We start from the raw sequence: 16,670 nt of genomic DNA, 5'->3' as shown, positions 1-16,670 counted from the left end.
TAAGCCTCACACCCTTAAGATTTCTTCCCTTCCTCTCCTAAGCCTCACATCCTCTCTATTTATAGAAGCAAGAGAGTGGTCGGTGGGAGTTAGGTGAGCGGTAGGTGAACGGTAGGTGAGATGTGGTAGGTGAGCGGTACCACATTACAAAAGTGTCCTTTTACTTTAGTTCATTAATTGGGGGTCAAAATAACAAAACCTATGGGATGTTAAGGAATCATTTTGCTATTTAGCAAGTTTAGGTTTAAATCCTGCTGCCAAACAACCACTTAGATTGTAAGCTGAGAAACTGTGGGAGCCAGATAGGTCATTAGGGAGGTCAATAGAGTGGATGATGAGAGATGGAGAAGATCAAGAAAGTGGAGTTGAGATGGCTTATTGAAATATCATGTGCATATCTATGCTTCTTCAACAAATTATCAATATAGATTTATTTTATCTTATTTTATGAAAAAAAAATTAATATTTGGATATCTAGATTCTAAGATTATGATATTTCTATGTTCACTAAATTTCTGCAATAACACTAATCATAAAAAAATTTTAAATTCTTACTAAATATTGAGGGCATCTTTCATTACTCTCATAGTTTTTCATGTAAAAGTTTTGATCAATTAAAAAGGAAAAAATTCATTATTTGATGCTAAACATACTAAAGTTTATTTAATTGTCAAAATGAATAGAAATGTATTCAAATAGATACTAATTTTGATGTGTTAGTTTCATTAAAAAAAATGTAACTCTATTAACATAAAAAATTTCATTGATTCTTCAAATAAATGAGTTTTTTTTTGCATATTCGATATTATTTGAGAGAAATTTTTGTGAGCTATTTTTTCCAAAATTTTGTGTAATAAGTTGCTTTATTTGTTTTCTTTTCTTTAAATATTTAATCTAATTTTAATAGATGTGTGTGTGCATTTTAAATATCAAGAAAAATAGAACTTAAATGTCATATAAATATTGATGTTAGTTGTCAACATTAGTAATATTAAAAATTAGAATTGAATTTGATATAATTTAAGTCATTTGAGATGTATCAGAGCTATAATAGAAAGTAGATTTTTGTGATAAATTCCAAAAAAAATATTAGGTAAAAGCAATAGTAGGAGGCTTTATTTTTTTTTGTGATGTAATGAATAGTTTTATTAACTGCTTGTAGATCTAGTAATTTTGAATGCATTTTTGAAATAAGACTTTTTATCTTTTGACCAACTTTTGTAAGAATATATTGATGAAATCTTAATATTATTGTCAATTAATATTTATAGGAACTTGATATTTATAGGTGATTAAGCTATTTATATGTCTTTAATGCATACTTTCAATATTCAAGTCATCCTACAAATTCAAGAGATGATTGAATCTTCAAGTTAGAACTAAAAGGATGATACCCATAATTGAAATATGATAGTCCTTGGTCCTTCAAAGGCTCATAATTTCTAAAAAATTTAAAACTTATATCTTTTTAGATATAATTCCTTCTAAATTTTTGAATAAGTAAAGAAGCACGAAAGTAAATTAACGTTTATTCTTAATATAAGAAAAACCTATGTACCTTATGAGATTTATAAATAGTTATAATATTTGAGGCCTAGTCCTTCCAAGAACTAGAAAAACATATAGCTTATAAGGCCTTGGTTTTTTTTTTTTTAATTTTCTTGGAGAACTTATATTTTATAAGTCTATCACTTTCTTCTATTCTTAATGAACATTTATATGCTGAGACCTTTTCTTAGAAGATTTCCATATGACTTATTTCCTTGGAGATTTTTTTATTTTGAGATTCTTAAATACATGTGCATTAGAATTTGGACATTTTTTATATTAGATATCCTTAAAAGCCTTTTTCTTATAGAATTTTTAAATGAGTTTAGATTTTATCAACTATGTTCTTTTATAAAGACTATAACAAGGACGCCATGAACTACTTACTTCCCATCAAAGCTTTCTTCTTACATTCATGCCTTCTATGAGACTTAAGTGGAAGTTTTAAGGACAATTCCAGTAATGTTGCAGGGAGATTATATGTTAGTCAAATAGCATAAAAATAATGGAAAATGATGCTAAAGTGACAGAGTGAGTTTATGGAGGATATTTAACATGCTGATAAGGAGACCCTAAATAGGCATTCTTACATTTATTTGTTCTAGCCTAATGTTAATTTTTTGGTAGATTTGTTTCAACAAGGTATAACAATATTATTCATTTGATGGATTCTTCAAAGATCCGATGAAATTGAGCTTATTTCTCCTCCATGATACAAAGATAATTCTTGAAAGTTGGGTTCAAGAAGTTGTTACTGGTTAGAATATATTGTCTTTGATTAAAAGAAAATAAAATTTTATGTAAGAAAATTAAAAGGGAATAAAAATAGTTTACTCTTCGTCTCTTTGCAATAATCAAAGAAGATAGGATTACCAAGTTGGAAACAATTATTTGATGTCATGTGATTTTGATGATAAAAGTGAAGGGTGATGACAGTGGTTGAGTGATGGTTTTTAAACAAAAATAACTGAGCGATAGTGTTTGGGCAATGACAGCTAGACAATATCAATCCAACTGTATAGACCAATGGTCAATTACCAAGAATTATTGTTGTTAGTTTCCAACTTGATAAAAAGCCAAAGGTCCAAACCTTTCATATCTCCATGTCTCAATTCTTTTAATAAGTCTATTTATACTTTTTAAAAGCACAATTTTAATAATTTTGGCAAAAATTTTAAAATACTTAATTGATATCCCATATTTATTCTTTTGATAATAGATTATTCATTAAATATTTAAGTATTAAATGACCTAAAATTTGAGTTATCTTAGTTTCATAGATTTTTATCGAGATACTTAATTTGACTAAAAGTATATAAACCTTAATAATTATTTGACTCTTCAATTAATATCTTAAACTTTCAATTATACATTAATTGTTTGATTTTATCTTATTTAGACTTATGATATTATTAAATGCATCTTATTGAGACATTTTATTCAATTATAAGTTTACTAATATCAAACATTAAATGGTTGCAAATTTAATTTTGAAAATTTTTAATAGAAACATTAAATCAAGATTTGTGTTTGAACAAATGGATATTCCGATAGTGTCTTAATACAATTGACAATAATAATTAGGGATATGAATATAATTCTTCTAACTTACCAAATGAAATGACTGAAAGTAATACCACAAGCAACACTTGTCTAAATATTATTGTTATAGAAATCTTGTCACCACTTCATCTGCACTTGCCTAATCTCCCACCAAAATTTTGATACAAATTATTAAAGTGTGGTTATATTTTAAAGTGATGCTGCAAAATAGCAACACATGAAAACTAGTTGAAAAATAACCAGAGAAACAACTCACCTTTATCAAAGAATGGGCATCCTATACAAACCACTAAAAAAGGATAAGCTTTAAATGAAAAAGGATAAACTTAATTATAATTTTTAATATATGTAACCAGAGAAACAACTCACCTTTATCAAAGAATGGCCATCCTATACAAACCACTAAAAAAAGATAAGCTTTAAATGAAAAAAGGATAAACTTAATTATAATTTCAAATATATAGTGACAACAACTTCACTTTTTATAACTACTTAGAAGTTTGTATAGCATGAATAATATAAAAATATGCAAAAAAAGACACACTAGGAAATGTAAATACATAAACATGAATGTCCATAAATAATCAAATAAGTACATGAATCATGAAATATTTATTAGTAATCTATTCAACTGCTTATTTCAATAGTATGTAAGAAGTTACATCAAGATCACTCCAAATCTCCAAGAAGCTATATTGAATTACTCTACATCTTCAAAAAGAAGCTACCCATGATCACCCTGGATTTTTAACAAGCTATGTCATCATTCTCTTACCTCCATGACTGGTCAAGGCAAGCACCAGATAACAATTTTGATCATGAGGAATTTGTTTAAGGAGGAGTGCATGATACCTATATAATGTGACTAAATTTTCGGGTAAGGTAGCTAAATTTTTTTGGTTGTTGGTGATGGTTTTATCTTATTTGTTTTCTCATTTTCCAAGTTTATAATTTTAACATTAATTCATAAATATAAATAGACTAAAATAATTATGAGAAAATAAATATGAAAATAAAATACTATATGAAGATAGAATGAAAAAGAAATAAAGTAATAAAACATTTTATCATTACAATAGTTATGAATAAAGCTATCCATGTAAACACACTAATATCTTTCATTCTCTTCATCTTCTATCCATTTATCCGCAATAACTTATTTCATTCTCTTTTATCTTCTATTAATTTCTTAATCTTCTAATGCATCAATTAATGGAGTGACATTACAAAGTTTGATGGGTTGTGCAAAAGAGAAAGTTAATGACATAAGAGCACTAATTGAAATGTAATCAGAACACCACTAGACGCTCATCAAAGGATGAATTCTCGTTATCCTTCATCTCCCAAATTCATAATCACGTCTTTACATGCTTCATGTCTACATAACTTCTTAAGTAGAAGCAACCTTCAGACCACTATAAGCTTAAGAAGAAAGCTATCTCATCAATTCCCCACCCCTATGTTTGACCCAAGCATACTCAAAATATCCATTTTACCTATGAGACCGACTTAAGCAAGAATACATAATTCCAATGCATGGTGGCTAAATTCCCATGCATGGGACTAGTATTTTGTAGAAAATGGTGATAAATTATTTATACACGTATATTTGTTCTATCTTCTTCATAACAATAATTTCATAGCCCAAAAACATAAATATAACATGTTTGATTTGACTACATGAAATAAAAATAAAAATAAAAAGGACAATGTGAGGGTTACATGAAACATAAGAAAATATAAAGATATTCATACCAAACGTGGAGGATGGCATTTATTTAACCACATTAATATCTCCCATTCTCACTTTATCTTCCAATAACTTAAATTCTTAAGTTGCATAAATACTACAAAGTTTTCATCTCTTAGAAGAACGAAACACATTGATACGAGTGAAAGGATGTCTCATCCATTAAGTATTGCATTATTAAAATTTCTTAATATGTTAGTGCATTTTTATATAATCTTTATATAGTGCTTATAACTTTCATGTTTATTTCCACCTTAAAATGTTTTTTTTTTTTAAATTTTATGTTAATGTTGAAATTACAAAATGATTTTAATAATTACAATAATAAACTTATAGGCTGACACTAAGGTTCTTTACGCAATTTATGCCTATATAATTATTATAGTCCTTTGATCATAGTTCGTAACAGTTATATATATTTATGATTACAATAATAAACTTATAGGCTGACACTAAGGTTATAGTCCTTTGGTCATAGTTCGTAACAGGTATATATATTTATAAGTGCTAGTGATATTGCATCATTTAATTATGCATTAAGGAATCCTTACTATTCATAATGTCTTAAACATTTCATCTTTCGTAGATACACTTGTTGAATGAGCATGTATGGAAATAACTTCTAAAGAAGCTCATGATAGCAAAGAGACTGTACAGACTATTTTTCGCATAAGCACATTTTCTTATGTACCTATCCATCAAGATGCCATCCAACAAAATATGATGCCTGACTCACTAATGTCACTCCCAATAGCAAAATTTTAACCCAGTTTGTCACTTTAGTGATTGATTACCAATATTGAATTTGCTTTGTGGTTTTCATTGTTTGGCGAAAGAAACCATCCAACCACCCACATCTATTCATAATATTGGTCAGCTAATATTGTGCATACCTTGCATTTTTATCCATTGGTCTTTGAGGCATGTTTGTGTCTTCAAATAGGCCCTATCAAGGAATCAAATGACAAGGAAAAAGATTATTATATAAAAATGCTAAATAAATTAAACTCTTAGACCTCCCTTTATACATATCTAAAGTTTGATATTTAAATTTATAACACTGACCGGTGTCAGTGATGTCAAAGATTGGAATGGTATATATTTAAATATGAAAATTTAAGTGTTAAATATATAAATATATAAGAGTTGTGTGACATAATCGAAACACCCCAAAGACGAAGATGACTAATTATTCAGAAGTTTTGAGAAGCTCAATTGAGTGCATCCCTTCAATATAATTTCCAATGAAGAGAATCAATCAAAACCACAAATTATAAACTGATTCTTGGAAACATATGAGAAATTATATGAAGACCAAACAAAAATACTATATTCTATGAAGAGAATCATCCCAACTGAACAGAAAATTCCTGATGAATGTAGCACTAGCACCAAGATCGACCACTTTGCCCCCTAACCCATCCCTATATCCAACTTTCCCATGGTTATAAATTAGTAATACAATGGTATTTTAGAATCTACATAAATAGAAATAACTAAAGGAAGAGAGAGGAGAATAAACATCAGTAACATATTGCACAATTACATAGAGCTATGTCAAATCATGGTCCAAAATAGTACCATACAAGAACCGCCGCATAGTTCCAATGCATGCACTACCCAAAACATCAAATGTGTTACCTTCCATCTGTATACCTCCTAATAATAACCAACACTTGTCCTTCTTCATATAAGTTAAAGAAGGTCAGTCAACTTACTCTCCTCCAGGGCTACCAAAGCATATCAACTAAAAATCTTATATATAGTCTACAGTATCATAAGTATTATTCTAAAACAACATTAAAAAAATTCATCTCATGCAAAACAATCAAATTAGTTTTCTATAATGCAACAATATTTATAATATGAAATGGTACTAACATTCACAATAGTCAAGTCCACAATATGTAACAATGTAACTTCCAAAATATGTAATATAACGACATTTAAGCATTGCAAACCATAAAATAGTATGTGACACAATAATATTCACGTCACGTACAATATGCAGTATTAGTATGCACAATATATTTCTTAGATAACAAGAAAGCAAGAATCATATGAACATAGAAATATATAATGCATTAATTAATTGACATGATGTATGTAAAACATACATGGACTTCTCATGTCAAATAATATGGCATCTCATGTAATTTTAATTACCATGCGATCATGGAGTCAGAATCATATGCTCATGGATGTCTAGTAAAATAAAGGTGCAACTTGCAACTCACTCCATATGCAAAATATCACAAAGTGCGCCATAAGTATGGGGGATATCATATACACTAACAACTTGTAAAATACCATACATAGTTCATAATACTATGTATTGTACCAGATGAAAGTATAACAAAGACATAACACTAATATATAAAACAATATTTAATATTATGCATCAACAAAATAATAGATAAAAATGTATAATAATAGATAACGGTTAAATTTGACAGTCCAGTATCGATATACAATTTTATACGAAATAATATGTAATAACAGTAAGTATCAATGAAGATCATAGAACCATACACACAATTGAGAATTAATGAAGGAAATATGTATAAATCAGTAAAGGAAACCACAAACATGCAAAATGGATAGGAATACGATACATACGAAATAATGCAAACAGCATAAGAATGCGCATAAAACCTCACTGAACATATAGGAACACATATAAATCAAAAGGCCTGTGATTCAGATATGATGTATATCATACATGCAAGCTAACGTGCAAGTCAACTACAGTAAATCACCTCACTACCAAGAATCACCAAAGCATTCACATAAACATTGCGTTTTATGAATAAAAAATCATAGATAAAAAAATACACATAATATGTTGCCAAAATTTGCTATATACATGTAAGCAAGAATGTAAGCATAAAAAGCACAGACTAGAGTTTTATCCGTGAAATCTGAGAAGTGTACATTACAACTCCAATTATATATTGATTCACAAAAATCTTTGACAAACCACGGAACGAAAAATAATGTTGAATCCTAAGATAAGGGTATTGTGCCATACAATAGGAGGAGGAAGATCCCAAAATGCATTGGCTCCCAAAGCGACTACTATGAATCCCGTACTCTATTTACGGCTAACTCTCCCAAACTCTCCAATGACTATAAATAGTGTTATATTGCTGGCTTAGAATCTTAACAAATAGAAATAACTAAAAAAAAATTGATAGAATATATTTATGAAGAAGATTTGTTAGATAACGAAGCAAAGTGCATTTCAATAAATTGCTAAATAAAAATGAAAAAATATGCACAAAAAATTGATTGAGTGCACATCACTACTACGAAAATAGCTTATAAAATGAATATTAGATGTCAACCATATTCCATTAGTTCAAACGATTATATAGCCATTGGTGGAGGCAAGAGTTTTTTTTTTCTTTTCCATGGGGGCACAATTTTACTTTTTTTTAAAAATAATCCATAATTTACTACAAGTTAATAATATTAATTATGTATATATTTTATATTATTGTTATTATTTATAAATTAATTTAAGTTTAATTTTTTTAAAAAAATATTTTAACTTTTTATTAAGATTAGTCATTTCCATGCATGCTGAACTACATGCTTGCTATTTTGACAGCTTTTTTAATCTATTTAAATTTTAATATATATATATATATATATATATAGGCATTATCTCGGTAGAATAATAGACTAAAATATAAATTCCAATTTTTCATATGATTTTAAGAAAATCGGTTCGAAAATCATGCCATTGGTTTCAAAAGTTTTCATTTTCTTTTGATTTTGGGTATAAAATTATTATAAAATATTTAAGTATGATTTTTATTTATTTTATTGGGATACAAATTTTAAAATATAAATTTTTTAATGATATGTCATGGTTGATGGTTGCATTAGGTAGTCGATAGACAACGTAAAACTTGTTAAAAAAAATCATGACATGAATCCTTTTGATTATTGTGTAAGGGTTAGGGCGTCCCCTGAAAGCTATGTATTGCATGTCCTGAATATAGTGAAAAGTGTGCAAGGGTCACTACACCGACGTCCGAGTATAGTGTCAAATAAACAAGGGTTCCCGCATTACGGAGAAATGCGAGTAAAGAAATTAGTCCATGAAACTAATATTAGGATAAGATCTTGGAATACAGGTATTCTCAACGGTAAATTAATGGAATTAGTTGATATTATGATTCATAGAAAGATAAATATTTTATTTACTCAAGAAACTAAATGGGTTGGAGAAAAGGCTAAGAAGATTGATAACTTAGGTTTTAAATTTTGATATTCTGATAAGAGTCGCACTAGAAATGATGTTGATATACTTATAGATAAGGGTTTGAAAGATAATATTGTAAAAATTAATAGAGTTGGGGATAAAATTATAGTATTTAATATTATTATTGATACTAAGATTTTTAATATAAGTGTTTATGCTCCTCAAATAGGATTAAATATAGGTAAATTATGGAATGACTTAGATTACTTAATACAAATGAAACCTCTTGAAGAAAGAATTTCTATTGGAGGAGATTTAAATGGACATGTCGGTAGAGTGGTAGAAGATTTCAGAAATATTCATGGCGGCTATGGTTTTGGAGTGATTAATGAAGAGGGTAGAGCCATATTAGCTTTTTTTTTAGCATATGATTTGTTATTACTAATAATTTATTCAAGAAAAAAAGATGAGCATCTTATTACTTATAAGAATGAATCTAATAAAATAAGAATTGATATTTTCTTATGAGAAAAAGAGATCATCGAGATTGTAAAGATTGTAAGGTCATTCTAAGTGAGGAGTTAAGTGCCCAACATCATTTATTAGTTCTTGATTTTAAGATGAAGAGTTGTGAAATAAAGAATACTAGAATTCATCAACGTAGAATTAGATGGGGGTACCAAAAAGGCATAAATAAAATTATTTTTATGAGTAAAATTCAAGATATCAAAATTTGGGATGTTCATGAAGAAACAAATGTTATGTATGATAAAGTAACATGCACTATTAAATAAGTGACAAAAGATGTACTTGGAGAATCAAAAGAAAAATTTTTATAAATAAAAATATTGGTGGAAGAATAATAATATACAAGAAAAGATAAAATATAAGAAGTTATATTATAAAAATTGGTTTAGATGTAAAAACTTAGAGAACTAGAAAAAATATCAAACGACCCGCAAATAGTATAAAAGAATAATCTGTGACGCTAAAAATTTTGCTTTTAATGATCTTTATAATAGATTAGATACTAACGAGGGTGAAAATTATATGTATAAACTAGCCAAACAAAGAGAAAAGAAAAGTAAATATTTAACTCAAGTATATTCAAAATGAAAATCAAAGTGTTTCTTAGAAAAAAATATTCAACATAGGTGGGTGAGTTATTTCGATAAATTTTTTAATGAAGTTTTTGAAAATACGATTGACATTAGTAATCTTAATATCGTTCATAATAATAGAATGTTTAATTTTTACTGTCGCATTAGTAAAAAGGAAGTTGATGAGGCTTTAAAGAAAACCAAGGATATAAAATCTGTAGGACCTGATGATATCTCAATTGAAGTGTGAAAATATTTAGGAGATTTGGGACTTCCTTGGCTTACTAAACTCTTTAATATTTTTTTAAAAATGCAAAAAAGATGTCTGAGGAGTAGAGGAAGAGTTCTTGAGAAGCTAAAAGCAATAAATGGAAGTTATACATTTATTGCGAGGTTTGATGGAGAAATTCAGAGATAATAAGGAGGATCTATATTTGATATTTATTGATTTAGAAAATGCTTACGATAAGGTTCCAAGAGATATCCTTTGGAGAGTTCTTGAGAAGAATGGTGTTGATATGACTTATATTCAAGTTATTAAAGATATGTATACTAGAGTTGTTACTTGTGTTCGAAATGATGGAGGATTGACCAAATATTTTCCTATTTTTGTTGGATTACATCAGGGATAAACTTTAAGCCCATAGCTTTTAGCTTTGTTTATGGATGGTCTTATTGGACATTTACAGGAGGATGTACCTTGGTGTATGTTTTTTGCTAATGATATCCTTCTCGTGGATAAGACGAGAGAAAATGCCCAGGAAAAACTTGAATTATGGAGCCCTACATTGGAGTCTAAAGGCCTTAGTTTGAGTAGAACTAAAACTGAACACATCGAATGTAATGTTAGTAGTAGTAGTAGCTCAAGTGACAGAAGTATAACTTTGGGTGATCAAATTATTAAAAGGTGTGATTGATTTAGGTATCTCGGGTCTTTTGTTCAAAGCATTGGTGATATAGATGGGGATGTTAATAGTAGAATTTAAGTTGGTTGGTTAAAGTGGAGAAATGTTTCGGGCTTATTGTGTGATAGAAAAGAACCACTTAGACTGAAAGGAAAATCTTATAAGATTGTGGTGAGACCTACAATGCTCCTGATTGTTAGCCTTTAAAAGAGAAGCATAATACCGAGTTAAGTGTTACCGAGGTGAGAATGATTAGGCGGATGAGTGGCTTTACACTTAGAGACAAAATGCGAAATGAATATATCTGTGATAGGGCTAGCGTAGCTCCAGTGATGGGCAAAATTAGAGAGAGTCTCTTAGATGGTTTGGTCACATTAAACGTCGATTATCTGATGATCCGATTAGGAGAGTAGATGTTTTAGATTCAACTTATGTTAAGAAAGGCAGAGGCAGCCCTAGGAAGACTTTGGCGTATCGTATAAAAAATTATCTTAATTTATTAGAAATTAAATGAAAATATGACACTAAATAGGATGCAATAAAGAAAAAGAATTCATGTAGCTAACCCCACTTAGTGGGATTCAACTTATGTTAAGAAAGGCAGAGGCAGCCCTAGGAAGACTTAGGCGTATCGTATAAAAAATGATCTTAATTTATTAGAAATTAAATGAAAATATGACACTAAATAAGATGCAATAAAGAAAAAGAATTCATGTAGCTGACCCCACTTAGTGGGATTAAGGCTTTGTTGTTGTTGTTGTTGCAGATGTCATGATTAATTTGAAATAGTTTTTTTTTGAAAATTGATCAAATATTTTAACTAGATTTTATTTTAAATCTATAAACTTGATATTGAATTGAATTTTAACCTAAGCATTATTTAAAAATAATGTTATAATAATTACAATTAAAAGTTTTACAATATATAAATATTATTAAATCCACACATGTTATTAAATCCAATACTCTTCACTTGAATTCTTTTCTAATTATGTGCAGTATTTTCTATATAATTTAGCCTAAAGGTAGATAATGTGAATTTAATTTTACAAGTTGTTTATTTGGCTCACGTCTTGCATGGTTTAGCTAATATTTCTATAGTACTTACTGGTCGAACGTAAGAACTAGTGAAGGCGGTAAACAAAGTCGGCCTGCAGGAAAAACTAATTTTCCGATCAAATTTTAGCATGAATACAAGAGCTTGCATTGATCAATTATGCAAAAATGCTAAGTTAAATTCATAGTATTTTTCCCTAGCCAACTCAAGGTCAAGACTAAGGTGGTGGGGTCACCTATCAGTTTATCACATCCTAAAAGAGCTCTTCTGGTTGGTGGGAGCTCAGGACTTAAATACTGCTTTTCGGCCCTACACCTAGCCGATGTGAGACTATTTGTCCGTGACATTCTCCTCCACCCAATCACGTGACGCCCTCGTCACGGATCGGCTCCACCGAGGGTCCCACTGGACCATGGAGAGTTCACACACTTGGCAGACAGTAATCTGCTCTGATACCACTTTGTCACCTCCCAAAAGAGCCCTTAAGAGAGGTGGGCAGCCCAGGACTTAAATACTGTTTTTCGGTCTTACACCGATGCAGGAAAAACTAATTTTCCGATCAAATTTTAGCATGAATACAAGAGCTTGCATTGATCAATTATGCAAAAATGCTAAGTTAAATTCATAGTATTTTTCCCTAGCCAACTCAAGGTCAAGACTAATGTTGTGGGGTCACCTATGTGTCACATCCTAAAAAATCCCTTAAGAGAGGTGGGCAGCTCAGGACTTAAATACTGCTTTTCGGCCCTACACCTAGCCGATGTGAGACTATTTGTCCGTGACATTCTCCTCCACCCAATCACGTGATGCCCTCGTCACGGATCGGCTCCACCGAGGGTCCCACTGGACCATAAAGAGTTCACACACTTGGCAGACAGTAATTTTGGCAGACAGTAATCTGCTCTGATACCACTTTATCACCTCCCAAAAGAGCCCTTAAGAGAGGTGGGCAGCCCAGGACTTAAATACTGTTTTTCGGTCTTACACCTAGTCGATGTGAGACTATTTGTCCATGACATATGGTTGTCTAAAGTAAGGTGGGTCAATCAAACTTGAAGTGCAAGAATAGCTCTAGGCTAGGTAGATTCATGAGCCAAGCTGAACAAGGTAGATTAGCATGTTTAATAAGTTTAATTTAAAAGGATGTCTAATGGATCACGTCAAATCAGGCCTAGATAAAAGATTTAACAAGATGGACCTTACTTACAAAGGTGTGTGGTACACTCTCTAATCCTGAAGGTGTTCTGAGGGTTAGAGCAGGGTAAATAAAGTTAGGGTTTAGCCTTCAATCAACCGCAATGGCAGTAGTTTTTATAGGAGTCTAAGCAAATTGTTAGGGTAAGTCTACACCAAGGTGAAACCATAAATCTCAATGACTTGTAAGTCCAACAAAAGTGAAATCAATATCAATATTAGATTGAAACAATACAAATCTCGTCAATTTTTTTTACAAATTTCATTTCTAAGTCATGTTTTCTATTTAGATGCAAGTAAAAGGGCTTCGAAACACGAAGAGAAAAAGAGATTCACCCCTTCACTTACAATAGAGTATGAAATGTCACTCGCTGTAAAATAAAATGACAACTACTTTCTTTATTGACCTGTTATCTGACAGGTTCTCAAAAAAGAGATTCAAAATCTAAATTTTGCAAGCAGGACTGTCTAATGAATTCATTGGATTTATGCAAGAAAAAAAATATTAATCGAAATCTACCTACAAACACAGATAGTGGATTGAAAAAGACCTCGCAGAAATGCGCAAAATATCATTCAATTAACTCAAAAAAACTACTACTGAACAAATATCTCATCAAGATTGTACCCTACCTGCTTTGATGCAGATTAAATCACCACAAATTGAGATGAACCAGCTTGTTTCCAATTACAAAGCATCATAAATGTAAACGTTCCGAATTACATATCTTGAAAGACATGAAAGCCAAAGGAAAAACACAAACCTCCAGATTAAAGACCCTCACCATAGGTATCCTGGGATTTTAATGCGAATGAAGAGCATACTCATAACATACGCAATCAACACGGCGGAGATCCCAAAAAGCGCAAAAGAGAGGCGAACACTGCGAGCGCGGTGACGATCTACAGCTAGATCCAAAAAAATAAGACCGAACCCGCCGAGGAGGAACATAAAGCCGGAAGAGAGACCCTCGATAATGTATTGCCCATTAACGCGGCCAGGGAGGAAGACGATCGGACGAACCGTACCGGTAGCGGGATCCTGAGTGCTACCGATGCCCGGAGGCTCAACGATAACATCGTATACAAGACCTGAGACGACAGCGAAGTAGGTTAGGAGGAGGAGTGAGAAGACAGTCATCGGGGAAGGGAGAGCCACGGAGGAGGGGAGGCGAAGGCGGGTACGCGGAGGGCGAAGGAAGCTGTAAGGGAGGAAGCGGAGGAGAAGAAAAACGGGGTCGAAAGATTCCAGATCCGACGATGCATTAGCCGCACTGCCGGCCGCTGCGGCGCCGCCAGGTACGGGATTATCGGATTTCGACCGCATCGCTGCTCTCTATTTCGGCACTCTGGGACACTGGTCTCTACGAGTTTAGGGAATAGGGATCGGGAGCAAAATCTTGCAGGCGAACCGGTGCTTGGAGCACCAACCGGTCTCTGTTAAGGTTATTTTGCGTTTTTTTTCCTTCTTTTTATTTATTTATTTTTGACATTTAGTGTCATACCATTAAATTACTTTACACCTGAATTTTAATATTTATATAAATAGAAATTTCGCATTTTCAAAGTATGCATTAATTTTTTCACTTCTAGAAGGTGCTAATATTGCTAGTTTTGATGTGATATTAAAGTTTTGAATTCTCGACACACACGTAAATATAAAAATTTAAGTGGGAGATATGTGAATAAATAAGAGTTATGTGCTAGATATAAAAATGCCCCAAAAATTACTACATATTTACATATATAACATCTAAATTTTCAAACTTACATACTATATATACCAAAATACTAGCACGAATCTCAAAGTCATCAGAAGTCTCAAATAGAGGTCAAGCAAACAGAGCGTCCCACCACCATTCAGGCAAGTAAAATTCAACCGTCTGCGGTCTCAACCTACCTGGACGCACGTAGGAGTGTTCAAATGCAGCAGACCGACTGATCCACAACAAAAGAGATCGCCGCGGAGTCGAGCACCTCAACCCACCGAGACGTACATCGGAGGACACAATTGCCACTCGGTCGGTCGTCTCAGTCAACTGACGCCAAGCTAGTCGGCCAGCCGATCACGACCATAATTGAAATTCAAATTGTAATGCAAATATGACATGAAATCCATATAAATAATTATTGCTTTAATCACATTAAGAACAGTTTTCATAACTGTTCAATCATTTCCGTAATTTTACAAAATACTTCCATATAAATATGGAGCAAAAAATACGAATAAAAGAACTTCTCCCTTGACTCTTGCAATTGTGAATTTCATGCTTACTCTACTCTGTCTCCTCCTTCTCTCCTTCACCCAATTTTAACTCTTGAGGCATGATTCACAAAGGACAAAGTAGCATCAAACATCCTAACAAACGGTGCGGTGAGCGTGGATCATGCCGCAAACGAGAAGCAGGAAAGACAACGAACGAGAAAGTTCCCAAAGAGAAATAATGCACATAAAACACAATAAAGAGTCTACGCAACCAGATGTGCAACATAAAGTTTAGGTGTTGCAGACCCAAATGACTCTCATGATGGAACAATTCTTAGTCCTCCGTGCAGCAATCACCCAGAGGAAAAACCATGCACCTCATCTAGAGTCAGAACCTCAGGAGGTCTAGAAGTAAAAGGAACTTCATAAGAATTAACTCCATGTCTAAAAACGACATATTTCACTAATAAATCTACATTTGTCTTACTAGTGGGCTTCAATGGTTGTAGCAACTCCTCTCGTTTCTCAAAACCACACCATACTGCTGACAAAGGGAGAAAATAAGAGATGGCTATCCTAACCCTAAAGTTGAACTTCCCATTACACCATTGATGGTAGATTTGTAGATAAGAGAGCCAATTTCAATAGTCTTCATCGTCTGAATACAATAGTTCAATGCTTCCCTTTCTCTAGTAACCTCACTGAGATTGGTGGAAGGAAGAAGCCTGACTGAGATAAAATAATGTCATGCCTTGGGCGGAGCATTTAGCTTAGATGAAGAAAAATTTACCTTCCCTACACCAAAAATAGTGCCGACATCCATCAGTCAAGAACTTAATAATATCATCAAGCTGAGAATCAGTGGGTTCAAATGAAGAGTAAAACAATCAGACACATCTCCAAAAGAATAGAGTGAATTGATACGTGCAAGGGTAACATTCACTCTCATTTCCCTAACAAAGATGGTATCATAAGGAGATTTGCATAGAACTCTCTCACAATAGAAATGACAAATACGGTAGTAGTGTAGCAAAAAGTTTCCCAATGATGAGATACAATGATGTTTTCTACATCTCCACCATGGCTAAGGAAACCCTGGTCAGCGATTAGTTTCTTCGATATAAGAAATTCATT

At 31.8% G+C, this 16,670-nt stretch overlaps 1 protein-coding gene across 1 annotated transcript; it reads right to left on the bottom strand.

Moving 5' to 3' along the window:
• Positions 1 to 13,902: 13,902 nt before the first annotated feature.
• Positions 13,903 to 14,764, bottom strand: LOC110020123 (oligosaccharyltransferase complex subunit ostc-like). Its single transcript, XM_020718112.1, has one exon. It carries the CDS (start codon positions 14,655 to 14,657, stop codon positions 14,112 to 14,114), a length of 546 nt encoding a protein of 181 aa, XP_020573771.1. The 5' UTR covers positions 14,658 to 14,764; the 3' UTR covers positions 13,903 to 14,111.
• Positions 14,765 to 16,670: the final 1,906 nt, after the last annotated feature.

The sequence above is a fragment of the Phalaenopsis equestris genome, unplaced genomic scaffold (genome assembly GCF_001263595.1).
Source record: "Phalaenopsis equestris unplaced genomic scaffold, ASM126359v1 Scaffold000092, whole genome shotgun sequence".
NCBI lineage: Eukaryota > Viridiplantae > Streptophyta > Magnoliopsida > Asparagales > Orchidaceae > Phalaenopsis > Phalaenopsis equestris.
This window is presented reverse-complemented; position numbering and strand designations above follow the sequence as displayed.